This window comes from Hermetia illucens, chromosome 1 (assembly GCF_905115235.1).
Source record: "Hermetia illucens chromosome 1, iHerIll2.2.curated.20191125, whole genome shotgun sequence".
Classification (NCBI taxonomy): Eukaryota; Metazoa; Arthropoda; class Insecta; order Diptera; family Stratiomyidae; genus Hermetia; species Hermetia illucens.
The window spans coordinates 130,502,469-130,521,916 of record NC_051849.1 but is presented as its reverse complement, the minus strand read 5'-3'; the positions used below and the strand labels follow the sequence as shown (position 1 = coordinate 130,521,916).

At 42.4% G+C, this 19,448-nt stretch overlaps 1 protein-coding gene across 1 annotated transcript; it reads right to left on the bottom strand.

The window, feature by feature from the left end:
• Positions 1–7,692: 7,692 nt before the first annotated feature.
• Positions 7,693–19,018, bottom strand: LOC119661666. The gene is made up of 3 exons (XM_038071105.1): positions 18,839–19,018; positions 9,423–10,640; positions 7,693–9,282 (listed from the first exon to the last, which is right to left on the bottom strand). The coding sequence occupies exons 1-3, from the start codon at positions 19,016–19,018 to the stop codon at positions 7,693–7,695; spliced, it is 2,988 nt and encodes a 995-aa protein (XP_037927033.1).
• Positions 19,019–19,448: the final 430 nt, after the last annotated feature.

The window sequence follows — 19,448 nt, the reverse complement described above, 5'->3', positions numbered from 1 at the left end:
TTTATGCAAAAAACATTAGCATAAGTAGCAAAATACCTCATGTGATAAGTATTGTTGTTAACTAGGATTCAGAGCAAATGTAGAAAGCATGCCTTTGCATGTTGCCTCCTTATCCACTATAGGAAGGTGGACTTGTTGTTGTATTTGCTTTTTTAAAGAAGTCATGTATCCAAACCGGAAGCACCAGAAACATGGGCTAGCAACATTTAAAAATAATGAATAATGAAACAACATTATACCACTGATAATAATAATAATAATAATCGTTGGCGCAACAATCCATATTGGATCTAGGCCTTGAAGTGTGTTAGAGCACTTCATTCAAGACCGTAACGGTACACTGCAGTAGACTGTAGGAGGCAATGTGGTCAGCATTGCGCTCGCCCGAGATTATTACCCTGATTTGACTCAGGTACTCATTCACAGCTGAGTCGACTGGTATCCGACGTCAAATCACGATACAAATTCCACTGTCACCAGTGAGATTTGAACCGCGACCTTCCGTACAGTAGCCTAGTGCTCTAACCACTCAGCTACCCGGACACACATACCACTGATAGCAGAGGAAAAAAGTCGGGAAACCGGAAGCTGTGCGCTTCAGATATGAAAGGTTTCGTTTGCTTCTTGTGTAAGTATATTTGAGTGTAGAACTACCCCATTTGAACGTAGCCCGTTAAGAATATACGTTTAGCATATTAGATTTAGTCCTTCAGGTTGTAAATTTCTACGGTAAGGCAACTTTGAGCTACTGTAACTTTGTTACTAATAGTATGGTTTTGATCAAACTTGGAGATAATATGCTTCATGTTATATTTTATACTACTACCATACTTTTATAACTCTGGGATCACTACTCACTACTCAATTTTCCGAAAAATGTGGCAATATACGTATATGTTTTGCAAACAAACCCTTAAAAAGACTAAGAATCAGCTTGCATTTTTGAAGTATGTATGTACATGTACATGTGTCCGGATAGCTGAGTGGTTAGAGCACAAGGCTGTCGTACGGAAGGTCGTGGCTCAAATCTCACTTGTAGCAGTGGGATTTGCATCGTGATTTGACGTCGGATACCAGTCGGCTCAGCTGTGAATGAGTACTAAGTCAAATCAGAGTAATAATCTCGTACGAGCGAAACGCTGACCACACTACTTCCTATAGGATACTGTAATCCTGTAGTGTGCCGTCACGATCTTGAATGAAGTGCTCTAACAAACTTCAAGGCCCTGGTGCAATTGGACTGTTGCGCCAAAGATTACTATTATTATATGTAATATGCATCAGATATCTTTTGCTAAAACGTCTTTGGGATATTGCTGAAACTTCTGGTACTGTACTCATTATAAACTAATGTGCTAGCACATCGGCCAACAGATTGTCGGCGTTCGGTAAATAGAAGAACGGAGCAGAAAAAATATAGAAAGCGGCAGGATATCTCGCAGTTGGGGCCAAGCCGGTATTATCAGGAAACTTTTTTCTATGAGGTCAATCTACATATATTCAGCAACCATGAGTTTGTTATAAGAATAACATCGGAGAAGGAAATTTGGCAAATATCAGACAGAACTTGAAGTTAATTTATATTTTTGTTTTTCTTGATTGTCGCTGTTATTCTAATATTCGACGCGTTGATTTGCGAAGTCGACAACTTACCATTCGATGAAGGCAACAGCAAAATAGAAAGAGGTTGAAAAATTTGTTTTTTGTTTTCTTGGAGATGGAAATAGGGGAAATTTTCGGTTTTAATGTTATAAAAGGGAGTATCGCAATTTGGGGCCGAGCAATCGTTAAAGCAAAGGAAAACGATTCAAGAAAGTAAAAATTATTATTGAATAAACGTCACAAAATTCACAGCAACTTATTTACGTATAATCAGTACAAGAAAAAGTTTCAGATAATGAACCGATCATAACCCTTACTAAAACTCAGATCGTATAAGCATATTGGAGCCACCTGTTCAGTGTTAAATAACTAATGAAATTGACGGAGGAAACAAAGTTGGAATTATCGCCGATCTCGTTAAATATAGAGTCGATTAGTATACCAAGTAGTTCGTAGTTTGAGTTAATCAAGGCATGAAATGCTACAGATGCAATGCAATGTTTACGTCTATATTACAGCGAAGAACCATTTATTGTCTTCGATAGTTGGCCAGTCCTTAGAACCATAGAAGGCGACAGGACGAACTACATTGCGGTAAATTTTGGATTTAAGACGTTCGTTGATCCATCGATCGCAAAGAGCGCAAGTTGTGGCACGCCACTTCATCCAACTTGTGTTAATGTGTAAAGCAATTCCAGATTATAGTTCATCATTGGTTGAAAGGATTCGTCCAATATATTTGTCTCAATCCTGATAGGTCCACTCGGTGATACACCGGGTGAGTCTTTCTTCTTGATCAAGTGAAACACCTGCTCAAGTCAAAACCAAGTAAAGTTCGTTTTCAAGTCTGTCAGTATGTTCATTGGGTGAAACACCGAATGAGTCTGTCCTTCTTAATTGGGTGGAACACCGAATCAAGTTTAGTCCAGTAGAGTATATTTCCAAATCTTCGAAGTCTCCAGCAGCCTCACTGGAGAAGAATAAAAGGCTTAGTTCTTCGGGACTTGAAAATACACTAAATTCTTTATTAATTGTTCTCGCTTAAATAGGTACAAAAGTGCTTACGCGCTAATATCAAAAAGTGCACAAAAATGCTTACTTGCTATGAGAAAAATTACAAATTGCTTACATGCTAAATATGCGTGCATGCGGAAAATATTCACCTTGGCTATGCAAATATTTTTTGCATGCACCGGATGCGCGTGCAGACGGTTTTTTTTACTGCAGCCTGAACATCCTCCCCTCCGTTGAGCGTTAGGTCAACCGTTATTCTGGATCAATCGCAATCGTAAAGGCTGGGATTGAAAGATTCCTAGGTAGAGGTATCGGTTTCGTAGTAGTGTTACGAGAGGTCCTACATCTGTGTTTCCAATAAAGGTAAATTACTACTATTAGAATACCACCGAGACAAATGTAGGCGATAGTGATATGGTGAACGTCCTTTGGGAGTATGGTAGTCACTAGATGCTCCCGTTGTTGCAAGTTGTATAGATCCATCTTCAGTTCTGTTAAATTTTTCAGAAGGGATTCTCCTATGCCTTCGTCATTACTTAATTCGCTGCTATGCGGTGGTAAAACGAATTCGGTAAGATTCTGAATTGGTGCAAATGAAATGTTCATAGTGCTTGGAAATACTTGATGTGCTTGGATAGTTAGTGATTCCTCTCTTATGGTGCAACCTTCACGTAGTTCAATGATACCGCTTCCTGATAGAGTCATCTGAGTAACTGTTGTGCCGCAGCCTATGTTTATCTCCTTGTCTTCGAAGAAATATATCCAACGGTTGGTGTTTGACAACTGGGTCCATCGTGGTGGGTTGTCTAATTTGGACATTTTGCATCGTTCTTTGGAAGGAATGTGACTGATGAAGCTCATTTCACATGCATTAACTCTTGATCCTATCCGATATAGGGGATGCCGTTGTCTGCAGACGTAGTTCAACTTCTGAGTCCGATGGCAGTGCTCCACCTCCTGATCAGGCATGGGATAGTACTGGTCACGATCCCAATTAACGATTAGATAACGTAACGTTGTTGTGATTGCAGTGACGATTCCATTAGCAGAGATGGGCACAGGAACAATATAGAATAGCTCGTAACTTTCGACCGATATTAATGGTAGTTTTAATCGGAAGATAATATGCTCTGCCATGATGCGTCCTTCAATAGTCATGATATTATACAGCTCTAGTAGATCGTTCGATTTAGTTGGCACCTGTAAATGTGCGGGTAGTTCCTCCCTGATGTTGGATAACTCCTGTTGTAGTTGTTGTGGTGCCAACAATTGCGGGTTAAATTTTCCATGGTGCGTGTCAATAAGGATGTCTAGTAAACTGGTTTGTACTTTTTGATAGTGGTTGACTGATAATAAGAGCTGCAACGCTGCTGATGAAAAGGTCTGCATCACTTCTTGCTCCCACACTTCCTTGGCTATTTTGTTTGTTTGTGTGGCGGTATGGTTGAGAGCTACGTTTAGAGTTTGCATCGATTTGTGGGTTGATTGCTCCAAGTTCATCATTACATTGACCGTGGAGTCAACGATGGACGTCTGGTTTTTCATTAGTTGCAGGAGATGTTCGTCGTTCCCCTTTAAGTTCTTTATAGTTTCTGTCATCTTTGTAGCATAGTCAGAATCGAGTACTCCGAAGAGTGAGTTGGCAAGGTTACCAACGATATTTAGAGCTCCTCTTTTATGTCTTCGTGACATCTCGTTATTGAATGGCCGTAACAGTTCGTTATTAACTGCTATATCGCTTAAGAGATGGTTAAGCTGCATTGTGGTGGCTAAACAGGAGTTATTGTTGTGTAGTTGGTTACAAATATTGTGAAGTCTCGCAATTCCTGTTTGTAGGTTGTCCATGTTCTTCCAGTATGATGTGAGGTTGTAATAGATTATCAAATTCCAATCGTTCAAGATCAAGTGGGCGGCTCCTAAATTTTCGAAGTAGATACCTGGTGGAGATTGGAAAGGGGTGATCCGTGCTGGGTTGGCTAGAACGGGTAGGATTAAACTAGTCCACAATAGCAGGTTTACGGGGGAGTGCGAAATTCTCTTCTTCTTCGCTCTTGAACACCGAGTTGCTTCTGAGTTTTGCGTGCAGGTATCTATAATCCGTTCCTTTGATGGAGCTGGGGGTTTTTGCTGCGAGGAGTCTTCGGTGTCGTTCGGTTCTACCGGTAACGGTGCTAAGTTATGAATTGCTCTCTGTAGGACTCCTGACGATGTTTTGATCTCTGCTATTCTTATTAGACCATCTCGACCTTTTATCCCCTTTATGATTCGCCCCAATCTCCACTGCAGAACGGGAATATTGTCTTCTTTGATAGCCACCAGCATTCCAGGTTTTACGTTTTCGCAGCTCTGTTTCCATTTTTGATGCTGTTGAAGTTCCGACAAATATTCGCTTGACCATCTTTGCCAGAATCTATTCTTTATGTCGTTGATTTCCTTCCATCTTTGCGGTAAGTTTGCCTTTACTGCTTGGGCGTGTACATCAACTGGGTTCGTTAGTGGTTCCCCAATTAAGAAATGGCCTGGAGTTAATGCCGTAAGGTCTCCGGCCTCGGATGATAGAGGTGTCAGTGGCCTTGAATTCAAAATAGCCTCGACTTCGATTATTAAAGTTGCCATTTCTTCATACGTAAGTTTTGCTGGGGACGTGTTTCTGATTAAAAAGTGTTTGGCAGATTTTACTGCCGCCTCCCACAGGCCACCGAAATGAGGCGATCTTGGTGGAATAAAATGAAAATCAATACCCTTGGGTGTGCAAAAATTGATCAGTTGTTCTTGGGATTGTTCCCCGTATATGCTTTCGTTTAATTCTGCTAGTTGATTTTTGGCGCCCACAAAGTTAGTTGCATTGTCGCAATATAGATTTCGACAATGTCCTCTACGCCCAATGAAACGTTTCAGCGCATTGATGAAGGCTTCTGTCGTTAGATTCGTCACTAGTTCCAGGTGCACCGCCTTTGTTGCAAAGCAACAAAAAACAGCAAGGTACGCCTTTTGCGGACGATTGCCTCTCCCCTTAAAGTGAATCCATAGAGGGCCGGCGAAGTCGATACCAGTATTCGTGAATGGTCTGGCTGGTTGTACTCGATGGGCGGGCAGGTTTCCCATGAGCTGCGTCATGAGTTTTGGTTTCGCCCTTGCGCATTTCATACAGCTCTGCACGATAGATCTGATGGCTGCTTTGCCCTTGATAGGCCAAAATCGTTGTCTCGCTATTGCCAATAAGGCTTGTGGTCCGGCGTGAAGATGCTTACGATGCAGATCATTTAAAATCAATCGAGTTACGTAATGGCCGTAAGGAAGAACGATCGGGTGTTTGGTATCATAAGTTAAATTTGAAGCTTCAAGCCGACCGCCGACTCTCAAAAGTCCGAATTCGTCTAAGAATGGATGCAGACTGCTCAATGGATCGCTGTTGTTTAATTGCTTGTTACATGTTAGTTGCTGCATAGATTCTCGATACACATCCAATCATCCACATCCTTTACTATTACTCGCAAGGCTTCCTCCATTTCGCTTGCAGTTAAGAGCGATTTTTCTCGTTCCTTGTGGTTCGTTGTTCGTGCATTCCTAACGAACCGTAGCACATGTGCCATTATGCGTTGCAGTCGTTGAAAAGAGTTTTGATGGTCGATTTGATTGATAAGGGAAATTGAGTCCTTCACCATGGCCAATACCATTTTTGAACGTTTTTTCTCCAAGGTGGTATCTACACTATGAAACCTTTCCGGCCAGCACTCTTCAGTCCCATGAAGAAATATAGGCCCATAGAACCAGAGGGCATAATTCTGCAGTTTTCCTGGAGCGACACCTCTCGATACCAAATCTGCTGGATTCTCCTTCGAATGTATGTGCCTCCATTGTTTGGGTGAGGATTTTTGTTGTATAGCAGCGACTCGATTAGCCACGAACGTATAAAATGACGATGCTTCTGCATTGATCCAATTTAGGACAATTTCGGAGTCGGTCCAGTAAAAGCAATTATAGTCTGGAATTTCTATGTCCCGTTTAAGCCGATGAACGAGTTCAGCTGCTAGCCTTGCTGCACACAATTCCAATCTTGGTAGGGTCACTCGTTTTAATGGTGCCACCTTCGACTTTGCACATAAAAGACGAACTGTGCGAACCCCATCTGACTGAATAGCTCGTAAATATACCGCTGCACCATACGCCTTTTCCGAAGCGTCCGAAAAGACATGTAACTGTATTTTTTCAGGTACCTTCCCTCCAAATATGTGACGAGGTACCTTAATTTGATTCAGCCCCTGCAAGTCATTATAATATCTTGACCATTCCGCCTGTAGTTTTAAAGGAATTTCTTCATCCCAACCTATTTTGAGACTCCACAGCCTTTGAAGGAAGATTTTAGCAGTAACTGTAACTAGTGCCATCAATCCTAGCGGATCGAACAGATGAGCGATATCGGATAGCGCTGATCTCTTTGTTACTTTCTTAGATTCCGTGTATGGGCATCTAATTTGAAATTCATCTGTCTTAGGAGTCCAAACTAATCCGAGTGTCTTCACGTTTTCCTCCCCTTCTTGGGTTATGTCCAGTTGGAGTGCCTGATCTTCAACAGGAATGTTGTTTAAAAGATTCTTGTTGTTTGCACACCACTTTCGAAGCTTAAAGCCGGCTGATTGCAAGATTGTGCGAAGTTGATGTTGCGTCTCAATAGCTTCTGTCAAGGTGTTTGCACCTGACATCTCATCGTCCATATAAAAATCCCGTCTTAATGCAGTCGAACCGGATGGGTATTTGTGCGTTGTCTGTGATGACAATTCTTGTAGGCATTTGGTGACTGTGTCCGGATAGCTCAGTGGTTAGAGCACTAGGCTGTCATACGGAAGGTCGCGGTTCGAATCTCACTGGTGGCAGTGGAATTTGCATCGGGATTTGACGTCGGATACCAGTCGACTCAGCTGTGAATGAGTACCTGAGTCAAATCAGGGTAATAATCTCGGGCGAGCGCAATGCTGACCACATTGCCTCCTAGTGTACCGTTACGGTCTTGAATGAAGTGCTCTAACACACTTCAAGGCCCTGATCCAATATGGATTGTTGCGCCAACGATTATTATTATTTGGTGACTAGATATGGTGCAGAGGAAGTACCATATGTGACCGTGTTCAGCTGATAACATCTTATAGGTTCATTAGGCTCATTTCGCCATAGAATTAGTTGAAATCTCTTGTCTTCCTCCGACACCTGGACTTGTCGATACATCTTTTCGATGTCAGCAGTAAAAACAAAGCAAGGCAGCCGAAATCGTACAAGAATGGTAAATAATTCGGATTGGATGGTAGGGCCTGTAGCAAGTACATCGTTCAAACTGTATCCAGAAGAGGTTTCCGAAGAGGCGTCAAAAACTACTCTAAGTTTAGTGGTGGTGCTCTCTGGCTTCAGAACGCTATGATGGGGAAGAAAGTAATGAAGACTCGGAATACTTCCTTCATCTATTTCCGTCATATGCCCCAGTTGCTTGTATTCGTCCATAAATTCATTGTACTGTTTGCGTAGTTCTGGGTTTCGTGCTAATCTCCATTCTAATTTGAAAAGTCGCCTCTCCGCATTGCCCCTAGATTTGCCGAGTTTTGCTGGATCCACCTTGAAAGGCAGTTTCACAATGAAACGTCCATTGTTCGTTCGTTTCATGGTTTGAGCAAAATGATTTTCACACTTTATTTCTTGTGTTGTCATCGCAAGGTTCTCTGTAAATTCTGGTTCCTCCAATTTCCAAAAACGCTCTATCTGCTCGCTGAGCTTGGAATCATCGGTGTTGAGGATGCCGCATGTAACCTCTTTCTGATAGGATGTTGCAACCCTTCCAGCAATTATCCAACCAAAGACCGTGTTTTGCAGCAGTGGCAGGTTCCTTGATAGCCGCATTTGCCCTGTAGCTAATAGTTCGTAGTAGATGTCAGCTCCGAGAAGTAGATCAATACGCCCTTCCCGGTCAAAATGAGGATCGGCAAGCTGAATGTTGCCGGGTATGGCCCAATTCCTTGAATTCAGACCTTGCGATGGTTGAGAGGATGTTATATGTGGTAAAACTATAGCGTCTATTTTCCGTGCAAACGTAGTGATTCTTGATTGCAATGACAATGTTACCTTCTGTTGCGATTGTTGCGACGCTCCGCCCAGACCACGAATGTGTATATGGTAACTAGTTGGTTGTAGTCCCAGCTTTCTCACAGCCGTTTCTGTAATTATGTTTATTTGGGAGCCACTATCCAGCAGAGCTCTCATTTCTATCGACTTGCCCTTTTGGTTTGTCACCTTGATGAGTGCAGTAGCTAATAGAACAAAAGGTCCCTCTGATGCTGATATTTCCGTTGATAATGCAATGGAATGGTTGACATTTGTAGAACCCTTGTCCTTTACAATACTTGATACTTGACCTTGCTTGGTGGCGTTGGCTGTTGTTTGAATTGCGGTGATAGAGGGCGTTGTTTTGTCTTGATTGTTGGCGTCCATATGTAGTAGAGTGTTGTGCTTCTTTCCACATTTAAGACAACTTCCTGCGCTGCACTGTGCACTTCGATGTCCTTCCCGTAGGCAGTTCAAACATAGCCTCAGCTGCTTGATTTTGGCTACTCGATCCCAGATGGACAATTGTTTAAAGGCTTCACATGTGTAGATTCGATGGCTTCCCTTGCAGTTTTTGCACTGTAAAGATTGACTGTCCTTGGTGGATATTAAAGCCGAGGTTCGGTTTGTAGGTTTGCTTTGAGTCGTACTCCTCTTGTCGCTACACAAGGCCTCTAAAGACTGAAAGCGTCTTTCCAAAAACGCGAGAAATGATCAACCGGCTGCAGTTCTCGTGGTGAAGCCAAAGTTTGTTCGTATAAGGCGTGCGTAACCTTGTCTAACTTTTTCAGTAAAATATGTAATAAAATGGGATCCCAACTAGCTATATTGATATTAAAGTTCTTGAGTCCTGCTAGACATTCCTTCGTAATGTCATGAAGTTTTTTCAAAGCACTGGGGGAATCCGAAGTAATCATCGGCTGTTGTGTGAGCCTATCCAATAGCGTGGCTACCCTCAATCGTTGATTGCTGTAGCGGTTTGTTAGCGTTGTCCATGCAATGTCATAATTTTCGTCAGTGATGGGCAGATGACGTATAAGTCGCTCTGCTTCACCCTTTCGATTGGTCTTCAAATACCACATTTTCTGAGCATTTCCCAATTGCTGCTCGTGGATCATCTGGCGGAATAAGTCGTGGAAGGATTGCCATTGTGCATAATCGCCGTCAAAGGCAGGAATTGTCACGTGTGGCAAGTTGATGCTTGGAAAGGCCCTTGTAGTGGTAGCTATGCTAGGCTCCAGCTTTGAACGGCATTCAGCGAGAAATATTAAAGTGTCTTGAATTCTCTCTTCGAGGTTGAGAAAATTCTCCTCGTTGTACCCTAACTCATTTGGATCGCTGGAACATTGCCATATATTCTGATGGCCTTGACGCAACTCTTCCCAGTACTTTGATAAAGTAGCTGCCTTCAATTCGTAGTATGATTTGGGTTGTGCCTGTTCAACTGTGTCGATGCCGCTAATAATGTTTTCCACAGCCCGTATCCTTGATTGCTGTTGCCTTATTAGTACCACGACATCGCTGGGAAGCTCGTTCTGAGCATTGTTTGCTGCCGTGGCGGCCTTTGTATCTAAAGCACCCGTGGCTGATTTACCCAAATCGATATTCAACTTGGACGTGCCTTCCAAACCCTGAAGGCGTTCCGCAATGTCCTCCTTGTACTTGGTGTACTCGCGCTGCATTGAAGAGAAATATTGTTTCTCGAAATATGGATGAGCTGGAAGATAATGCGCTAACTCTTCAAGCTCTTCATTTCTCTCCGAAAAGGTTGTCCAGAAATTTTCCAATTGTTCCAATCTCGTCGTGAGATATTCCCTTGTCTTACGAGCTACCGAATCTTTCCGGTAGTTACTCAAGAGACGCTGAATCTCCTGGCCCGTCACATCTTGTTGTTGAGTAAGATTATTAACTTTCTCAAGTATCGCCTCCATGATTGGCTAAGATAATTCCACAAAGTTATTAACTCGCCTCGTGTCCTTTTAATGTTGTGATCGGCCGATCACGTCGGGGTCACCAAAAAATGTCTCAATCCTGATAGGTCCACTCGGTGATACACCGGGTGAGTCTTTCTTCTTGATCAAGTGAAACACCTGCTCAAGTCAAAACCAAGTAAAGTTCGTTTTCAAGTCTGTCAGTATGTTCATTGGGTGAAACACCGAATGAGTCTGTCCTTCTTAATTGGGTGGAACACCGAATCAAGTTTAGTCCAGTAGAGTATATTTCCAAATCTTCGAAGTCTCCAGCAGCCTCACTGGAGAAGAATAAAAGGCTTAGTTCTTCGGGACTTGAAAATACATTAAATTCTTTATTAATTGTTCTCGCTTAAATAGGTACAAAAGTGCTTACGCGCTAATATCAAAAAGTGCACAAAAATGCTTACTTGCTATGAGAAAAATTACAAATTGCTTACATGCTAAATATGCGTGCATGCGGAAAATATTCACCTTGGCTATGCAAATATTTTTTGCATGCACCGGATGCGCGTGCAGACGGTTTTTTTTACTGCAGCCTGAACAATATTTAAACCGCTCAGTTACTTGCAGTTACTGCCACTGTCACAGATATTGTCTGTTTTATTGAGATCGATCGTAAAAAAATCTTCCTTATTGGAATTCAAGCTGCAATCGTGCTGTATTATTCCACTTTCTAACCAGTTCTCTGAAATCTTCTTTTCTAGGAGACGCTAGTAAAACATAATTTGCGTTGAAAGTGTCGATTACAACTAAGAAGAGTTGCGAGATGAACAGGGAGAGAGTCACGAAGGGGCCTTGATATTCCCATCGCAGTTCGAATTTTTCTTTTCGGGTCGAGGTGGAGCAATTAACTCCGCCGCACGGGTTCCTCTGCTACTAGGTGTTGCCATAGAGTATACCAGGTTGGTTTGTGTAACACACGGTGACATATCTTCTCAACAATGGAATTCAAAGAGTGTGATGTTTCCCACTGTATTTCTCTTTTAGTAACCGCGTAGCTTTTATTACGTTAATAGTTCCGCTGTTCTGAACAAAGCCAAGTTGGCACTCTATAAGTTGAACGATGTCGCGGATACCTTCAGGGTCACCAAGCCGGGTAAGCGGTACATCAATCGAGATACTCGCTTTTGGAATGATGATGCTGAAATAAAGGTCCGTGAAAAGAAACGCCTCTACTACAAATTTCTCGACAATAAAACACCGGTCAATTGGCAAATTTACAAGAATTCCAACCGGGAAGCAAAGAAAGCGGTCGCTGTTACCCGAGCGAACCGTAACAAAAATCTTTATGATAAACTGGACACTCGGGATGGCGAGAGGTCTGTATCGACTTGCTAAAAGCCGTAACGAATGTACACAGGATATCAAACACTTCTGTTGCGTTAATGACGAGAACGGTACTTTGCTTACCAACCGTCGAGCCGCAACGGATAGATGTCGAGAATACTTCGAGTAGATTTCAACTGAAGAATTTGTTCATCCTCCACTTACACAATCATTGCCGACATTTGGAGTAGTTCCACCTGTCAGCGCAACTGAAGTTGGAGAGGCAATAAAACGAATGAATTAGGGGAAAGCCACAGGACCTGACGACATCGCATCTGAGCTCTGGAAAGCGAAGAGCTGGGACCCAACATTGTGGCGCAGTGAATTCTATAATCGGGTTATTCAGGAAGGAAGAACACCATCTGACTGCAAGAAAGTACTACTGGTCCAATATGAAAAAGAAAGAAAGTCCCACAAAATGTTCAAATTACCGTCCGATCCGGTTACTTTCCCATACCATGAACATTTTTGAACGCATTCTTGACAACGGTATTCGCAAAATCATTGAAATAACCGTGAATCAAGCCGGATTTGTCAAAAACTGCGGAACTACTGACGCAATACACACGATGAGAAACATCGCCCTCTTTACATTGCATTTCTGGATCTAGAGAAAATGTTTGATTGTGTGCCACATGAACTCATCTGGCATCCTCTGCGAAAACACTTAGTCCCTGAAGAACTCGCGCGATGGGTTCAATTGTTCTACCACGATCCGAAAAGGCGCGCGAAGTAGGGCGGGTGTATCAAAACCGCTTCGTGTCTCTCACCACTCCTCTTTGCTCTTGTTATGAATACCGTCACACAGAATATCCATCGTCCAGCACCCTACACACTGCTTTATGCAGATGATGTTTTTCTAGCACCTGAAAGCAAAAATGATCTCGAGCGACTTGTCCATAAATGGAAGGTTCGCCTCATGAAAGACGGTCTCAGATTAAATCTAAACAAAACTGAATTTTTGAGACCGATCCCCATGAAACAGACATTGTGTCTGTCAGCGGCAGTGATCTGCCCAAAACTGAGCGATTTGAATACCTCGGGTCGACGCTATCAACTAACGGAGAACTGTGTTATGAAATTGCTAAACGCAACCTGGATAAAGTGTTCTTTGTGATCGTCGAATCAACGACCATCTCAAATCTAAAATTTACTACACTGTCGTCCGTCGTCCAAGTGTTGGCTGACTATAAAAGGCAATGAACGGCGTCTTGTGGTAATGGAGACGAAGATGTTGCGTTGGACCAGTGGCATGACACGGTTTGATTACATCCCAAGTGAGGATATCCGCGATCGTTATGTGGTTGCACCGATCGTAGAAAAATTGTAAGAGAGGCGTCCTCAATGGTATGGTCACGCAATTCGTGCTAACGGGAAATCACTTGCCAAGATTGGTCTGAACATCGAAGTCGATGGTAAACGACCAAAAGGCAGACTGAAAAAATGATGGTTTAATACGCTGGATAGGGGTTTAAAAGCCTCGAGATTGCACCCAGATCAGGCGTTCGATAGAACTAGATGATGAAACCGATCACGATGAGCCGACCCCGCTTGAGAACGGAACAACGGCTGAAGAAAAAGAAGAAGAAGAAGACTATCACAGAGTGGTTTAAACCAGAAATGCACCATTCTGCATGTTGTGGGATGTTCTCAACGGATTTTTTCACTAACCTACCGTTGGCTATCTCCACTAGAGCCCCTTTCTATTTATTTTTAAGTGCGTAAAATCGTCCGAACCTAAATGCTTGGCATTTAGTTTTAGTATTAGGTAGAATGCGATATGTAGCTAGATTGTGATAACTCAGAGAAAGTAGAAATAAAATAATATGAATAATACATAATAACATATATATGTAAAAAATGATAAATGGACTTAAAAGTATCAAATAATTATTGTCGCCGTTCACTTAAACGAAATAATGACGAAAAATTTGAAATTTCTTATCACATAGATTTCATTTCCAGCCTACTCTTTTCTGATTTCAGATGATGGTTGCTAGCTTCAGTTCCTTACCTTTCCCGCGCTAGCTACATCAAAGCGACCGCCTACAAAAAATCAAATTTTCGATCAGTCTTGATTTGCTTTTCTTCCACTACTTTATATTCTTCCAACAAAAAACTGGAACTATTTTTCACCAACTCCTCGGATGCAGCAAAAGCAACACGCGCGAGCCCAACACCAGCGGTCAGCCCTCCGTTTTCCACCAAACGAGTTTCCACCCAAACAGCGATCCAGCTAGATCTCAACATACGAATACACGGGCAACTTGAATTACAATTATATTATAAGCAGAAACAAAGGTTAATGGACGCTTTCTCAAAATGTTAAAAAACTTCTGTATTAACCCTGAAATGTTTGAATGCCTTTTAGGGCTTTTTTGGAAAGTCAAGAAGGTGGTAGGGTTTTGCAAATAAAATTGCCAACCCGGTCAATAACTTTTAAATTATTATATTAGAATGAGTGATTTTGGGGATAGCAAGTTAGAAGTTGTCAGAAGAGAAATTAGATGTGTTGAAGAGAGTAGGCTGAACGGAAATGTGTTCGATACAAGGAAATGAATCTCCAATCCTAACGTCACTGTACAAAAGCAGCTAAATCACGAATACTCATCTGAGACAGAAGAATTATCAATTGAAAATGCGATCTGTCGTGGATTTTCCTTCTCGTTCGCAACACTCGGGTCCCGAGTTTTACGGCTCTATGCATGTGATCAAGACCTCATTACTTTTTGTTCTTTATTTTCAGCTCTAGCTCGCGTCTTATCTTGCCAGAGGTTCGCGTGATCTCCCGGGCATCGTTTCTTTTTCAGGCTCCGAAACGCGGACTCACGCATCGATTCATGATTTGAGTCTTTTAGAATTACTACAGTCCCATGCCTGGCTAGTAGAAACAAGTGTGTCGACGGAACACTTCGGTGAACCTTCAATATTTGTGGCCGGGGCTTCACGATCGCATTTTGCAAGCTTTTAGGTTTTTGGGATAGCTGTCCCTCTTGCTCTATTTCGGAGAAACAGAAGGTCCCTGGTCCTAGTCGAACTATTCCTAAATTTTAGACATTTATCAGAAAGAATCCCTTAAATTTTCTCTAGAAAAGGATAAAGTATAATATAGGGCACAATTACAGAAAATATCAAGAAAATCCTTCTATTATTAAAAAGGTTTTAATAGGACCCAATTCATAGATTCATAGGGTAGACTCTCTAGACTCAGACTGTGTGTGAAATGAAACTTTATCAAAATGGGGGCCTGTTTGTCCGGCTGTTGTTTTTTTTTCTTATAGAGGTGGAAAGCATCGTAAACCATCGTGTGGGACTTTAACACCAAAACCACTTTTCCTCCCTCGCTCTGCCTCATGCAACTATCTAGAGACATTACATCATGCGGCGTATTAAAGCAATAACGGATTACTGCTACGGTGAGAATTGTTCCCCCCTGCTGCATTTTCGTAAACGCTCTAACCTTCGAAGGTCCTCTTGAATACAGATTATGGTGCCACTGCCTGCATTCCACACTTCTCGGTGGACCATGTGTTGAAATCTTTCGCGATGGCAATGGAGGATCATACACATTCGTCTAACGCTAGTTCAAGTAACATTCGCTCATATTCCAAGCTTGTTGCGCTTGTCGAAACGTAGCATTAGGTTGTTGCATATGAAATGGCTGTTTTGGCAATCAAGTTATTTGCGATTTTGGTGTATCAAACCACCACCAGTTGGCGCTGTTGGTGTTGAATATTGAAGTATAAGTACTCCTACATTTAATTAAGGAGTCATTCCAGTTTTGACCATGGTTGTGATAACAGTGAATAAAAAGGAAAACAGGATGGAAAAGTGCCAAGAACGTATACTTGCTCTGTATGATTTCAAACTCCGTCATAAAGCAGCGGAGGCGACCAGGAACATTAACAGCGCATTTGGCGCTGATACGGTATCCGAACGAACCACACGGCAATGGTTCGAAAATTTCCGGACAGGCGGCGTAAACCTTCAAAGTGAGCCACGTGCACATCCAACACCATCGATTGACAATGACGAGCTACTTTTGCAAGTCGAATACGACACACGTCAGTCTGTGAGAGACATTGCAGAGAAACTGGGCGTATACAATTCGACAGTTTCCCGGCACTTGCGATAACTTGAAAAGGTGAAAAAGCTCGACAAATGGGTTCCGCATGCCCTTACGGAGCAAAACATGGCGCTTCGAATGGAAATTTGCAGTTCTCTGCTCACCCGCAATAGAACCGATCCCTTTTTGCACAGAATAGTGCCATATGATGAAAAGTGGATATTAAACGACAATCGTCGCCGACCAGAACAATGGCTAGATGCTGTTGAGCCACCGAAGCACATGCCGAAGCCGAGTTTGTAAAACAAAACCTTATTAAAATCGGTTTACTGTCTGTCTGTCTGTCCGTCACACGCATTTTTCTCGGAGACGGTTGTAGGGATTGGCACCAAATTTGGTAGAATGGTGGGAACTGTGAACGCTCACGCATATGGTGAGTTACATCCTTTTACGACGAATTTAAGGGGGATCCCCATACATGCAAAGGGAGGGTGTAAATTTTTTTTTCTTCAAATATAGTCATATGGGGTGTCAAATTAAAGGTCTCGATTAGTACTTTTCGAAGCCAGTCTTAGTTTTGACATTTGCTGAAAAGGTGGGGGTTGAAAGTGGTCATTTTTTTAACGAACCCATTCTCAGAAACTACCCAACCGAAAAATCTGGAAAAAATCAGGGGGCTGTCACTGTATGGTGCCTAGGCTCCGAAATGCCCTCCATACCAATACCTGTTCAAATAAAGTTAATAATAGTATATTAAAATAATTTTTAGTAATTGACAGGAAAACCCCCTTAAGTTCACCCTAGAATCACAAAATTTTGCAACAATATAGGTTACAGCATAGGGCATGATCCTGCCATTTCGTGAAAATCGCACTATTACTAACAAAGTTATACTAGGTCAAAGCTGTCGCTTCTCTGCAAATTCGAGACTATGAATGTCAATATCACTTGAAAGTGGCTATTTTCACATAATATATGCATATTTTACGTGCTACATGCTAATGGGACAAATGCACACCCAAATCTCTTTATAAAAGAAATACACAAAACCTTTCATACCTGAAGCGTCTAGCTTCCGGTTTCCCGACTTGTTTTTTTAAGAAAATGGAAATCTTCAAAAGACAGTGGCCTGGACACGCTATTGTGTGGGATTTTATCCACTGAGACTCCCCCTACCCCATGGAACCACCTTAAGGTATTACATAACGGGGTTAGCTTAATTTAGTTGGGTCTCCTTCCTTCTACCGCAACAAACGTAACCGCGGCTTCCTCAACTCTTCCGCTTTTCGCAGTTTACTTTGGATCGTTGCGATCGTGGAGTTGATCGCATTCCAACTCTTTGGCAAGCTTCCATTCTCCGGACAAAATTTTCCCGTGCTAACATTTCACAATAAATGTTATCCAATTTCCTCCTTTCTTCCACGAACCTCGGGCATTGGAAGAATGCGTGCGCTGGGTTCTCCGAGACCCCCATCGCAGTTTGGACAATCACGTGAGATGTATAATTTAGACCTATACAGGTCTTGTTGGTATCTACCATGGCCGGTGAGAAACTGGGTGAGATTATAATTAATCTCTTCATGTTTCTCTCTAACGTCCCGTGCTTGTTAAATAAAATATGCACCGCTGAACCCTAGACCGGGACTGCGTACAGTAAGATGGAACTCACCACCCTAGCTGTAAGCAGCCTGCAAGCATGCCGTGAACTTCCTACATTCGGCATCATTCTTGCCAGAGCCATACTGGCGGTGGATGCAAATACACTCCAGATGCCGCTTAAAACTGAGCTTTGCATCTATCATCACTCCCGAGTATTTGATGGCTTATAAAGTAAATTCTGAGCGACCCTGAATGATTGAGATTTATTTCAATAAACCTCATTTTTTCATTGCAGTCTACCCCTTCTGAATTCCGGGCATTTACGACTTCCGGCAATATGACGGCTATTCCGTCCCTTCTTTTCTTCGCACAATAGGCATTTGGGGTCTCTATTGATCCTCTACTGATGTGTGGCAATGTGGCCTTCCTCCCCGCATCGCCTGCATGCCCTTGATGCATGCCTTCGCAAAGTGTCCAAACATGAGGAACTTAAAGCACCTCTTTAATGAAATTTTCTCTCTCAGACGACAAACAATTAATCTGATTCGAAGTTTTCCTATCGCTAATAGCTCCTGCGCTGCCTCCACCGGTAGTCGTATTATGACCGTTGTTGTTGTGTCGCCAGGGTACTTTAATCATGTAGTGCACCGTTACATGGTGCGTTGAATTAAGTGCTCTAACACACTTCAAGGCCCTGGTCCAATACGGATTGTTGCGCCAACTATCATTATTATTATTATCTCATCTTTGTTCCTGCTGCAAGATAGCTGCATTTCATGCTAATTGCTGTTTGCATATGATGGATCATAGCGGCGTTGACCCTCGTGGGCCATAATGTCAATGGGAACCATGCACGCTATCGCACATGCTGCTGCGTCTGATGTTATACAGTAAGCGTACGACCTTAGCGAACGATGCGCTGAAACGATATGGGACTGCGATTTTTTTCCTATTTGCTTCCAGCTTCAGTGCATAGAGCAAGGCGGAGCTGACAACTCACGAGATAAGGAGTCGACGGCTTTGCCTAGGGCCACCTGGAAACCTTTGTTGCTCAATTTTCTCGTAGCTCCAATTTTAGTCTTTGGTCAATCGTCACCTCTAGATATCTATGCGATGTTTGTGAAAGTATGATTATCGTTATTTGAATCTTTCATTTGGTGAACAAAATTACCTTGACTTTATGCATCACACCAGAGTCTTTCAGCCAAGATCTTGTTTCAAAAGTTGTTTCATTTGTAATGACCTCAATATCCGCAATATCTTGTCCCACGATTGTCACTCCGATGTCATTTGCAAAGCCAACGGATATCCCTCCTTTGGGCAGTTGTAACTTCAAAATCCCGTAATACATTATCCTTGTGGACACAAGATCTCCTCAAGAAAGTCTGTGACTGTGCGCCCAATTTGGATAATTTGGATAAAACTACAATTATTTAACTCCAAGATTTATTGGCCTCCATTGCTTCCTCGACAATGTTCGTCTCAATACCGATCGCACTGACTGCAAATCTTGCCTTTCGGAATCCGAACTCGCCTTCCCTTTCTGTTATTGTTACAACCCTATTAAAGTGAACTTTGTGAAATTCCTCAGCATTCCATCGGAAGGATGGCATTTGTTTCTTGCGTACACTGCGACATGGCATGGAAGTGTTACATGTACTCTGAATCTTTTCGAGAACGTCCATCACCTTTCCTTCTGCGTTTTCCATCGGCATCGCCTCCTGCAGTAATATTTCCAGGAACACTTGCTTATAAAGTTTTTCGTATGTCCAAGCCGCTAC

Coding starts and splice junctions, on each gene's coding strand:
- LOC119661666 (XM_038071105.1), bottom strand. CDS start 19,018: ATGTATTACGGGATTTTGAAGTTACAACTGCCCAAAGGAGGGATATCC. Junction 10,641..18,838: donor GTGTGATGCATAAAGTCAAG/GTAATTTTGTTC, acceptor GAATTATCTTAG/CCAATCATGGAGGCGATACT. Junction 9,283..9,422: donor CACCACGAGAACTGCAGCCG/GTTGATCATTTC, acceptor CAATCTTTACAG/TGCAAAAACTGCAAGGGAAG.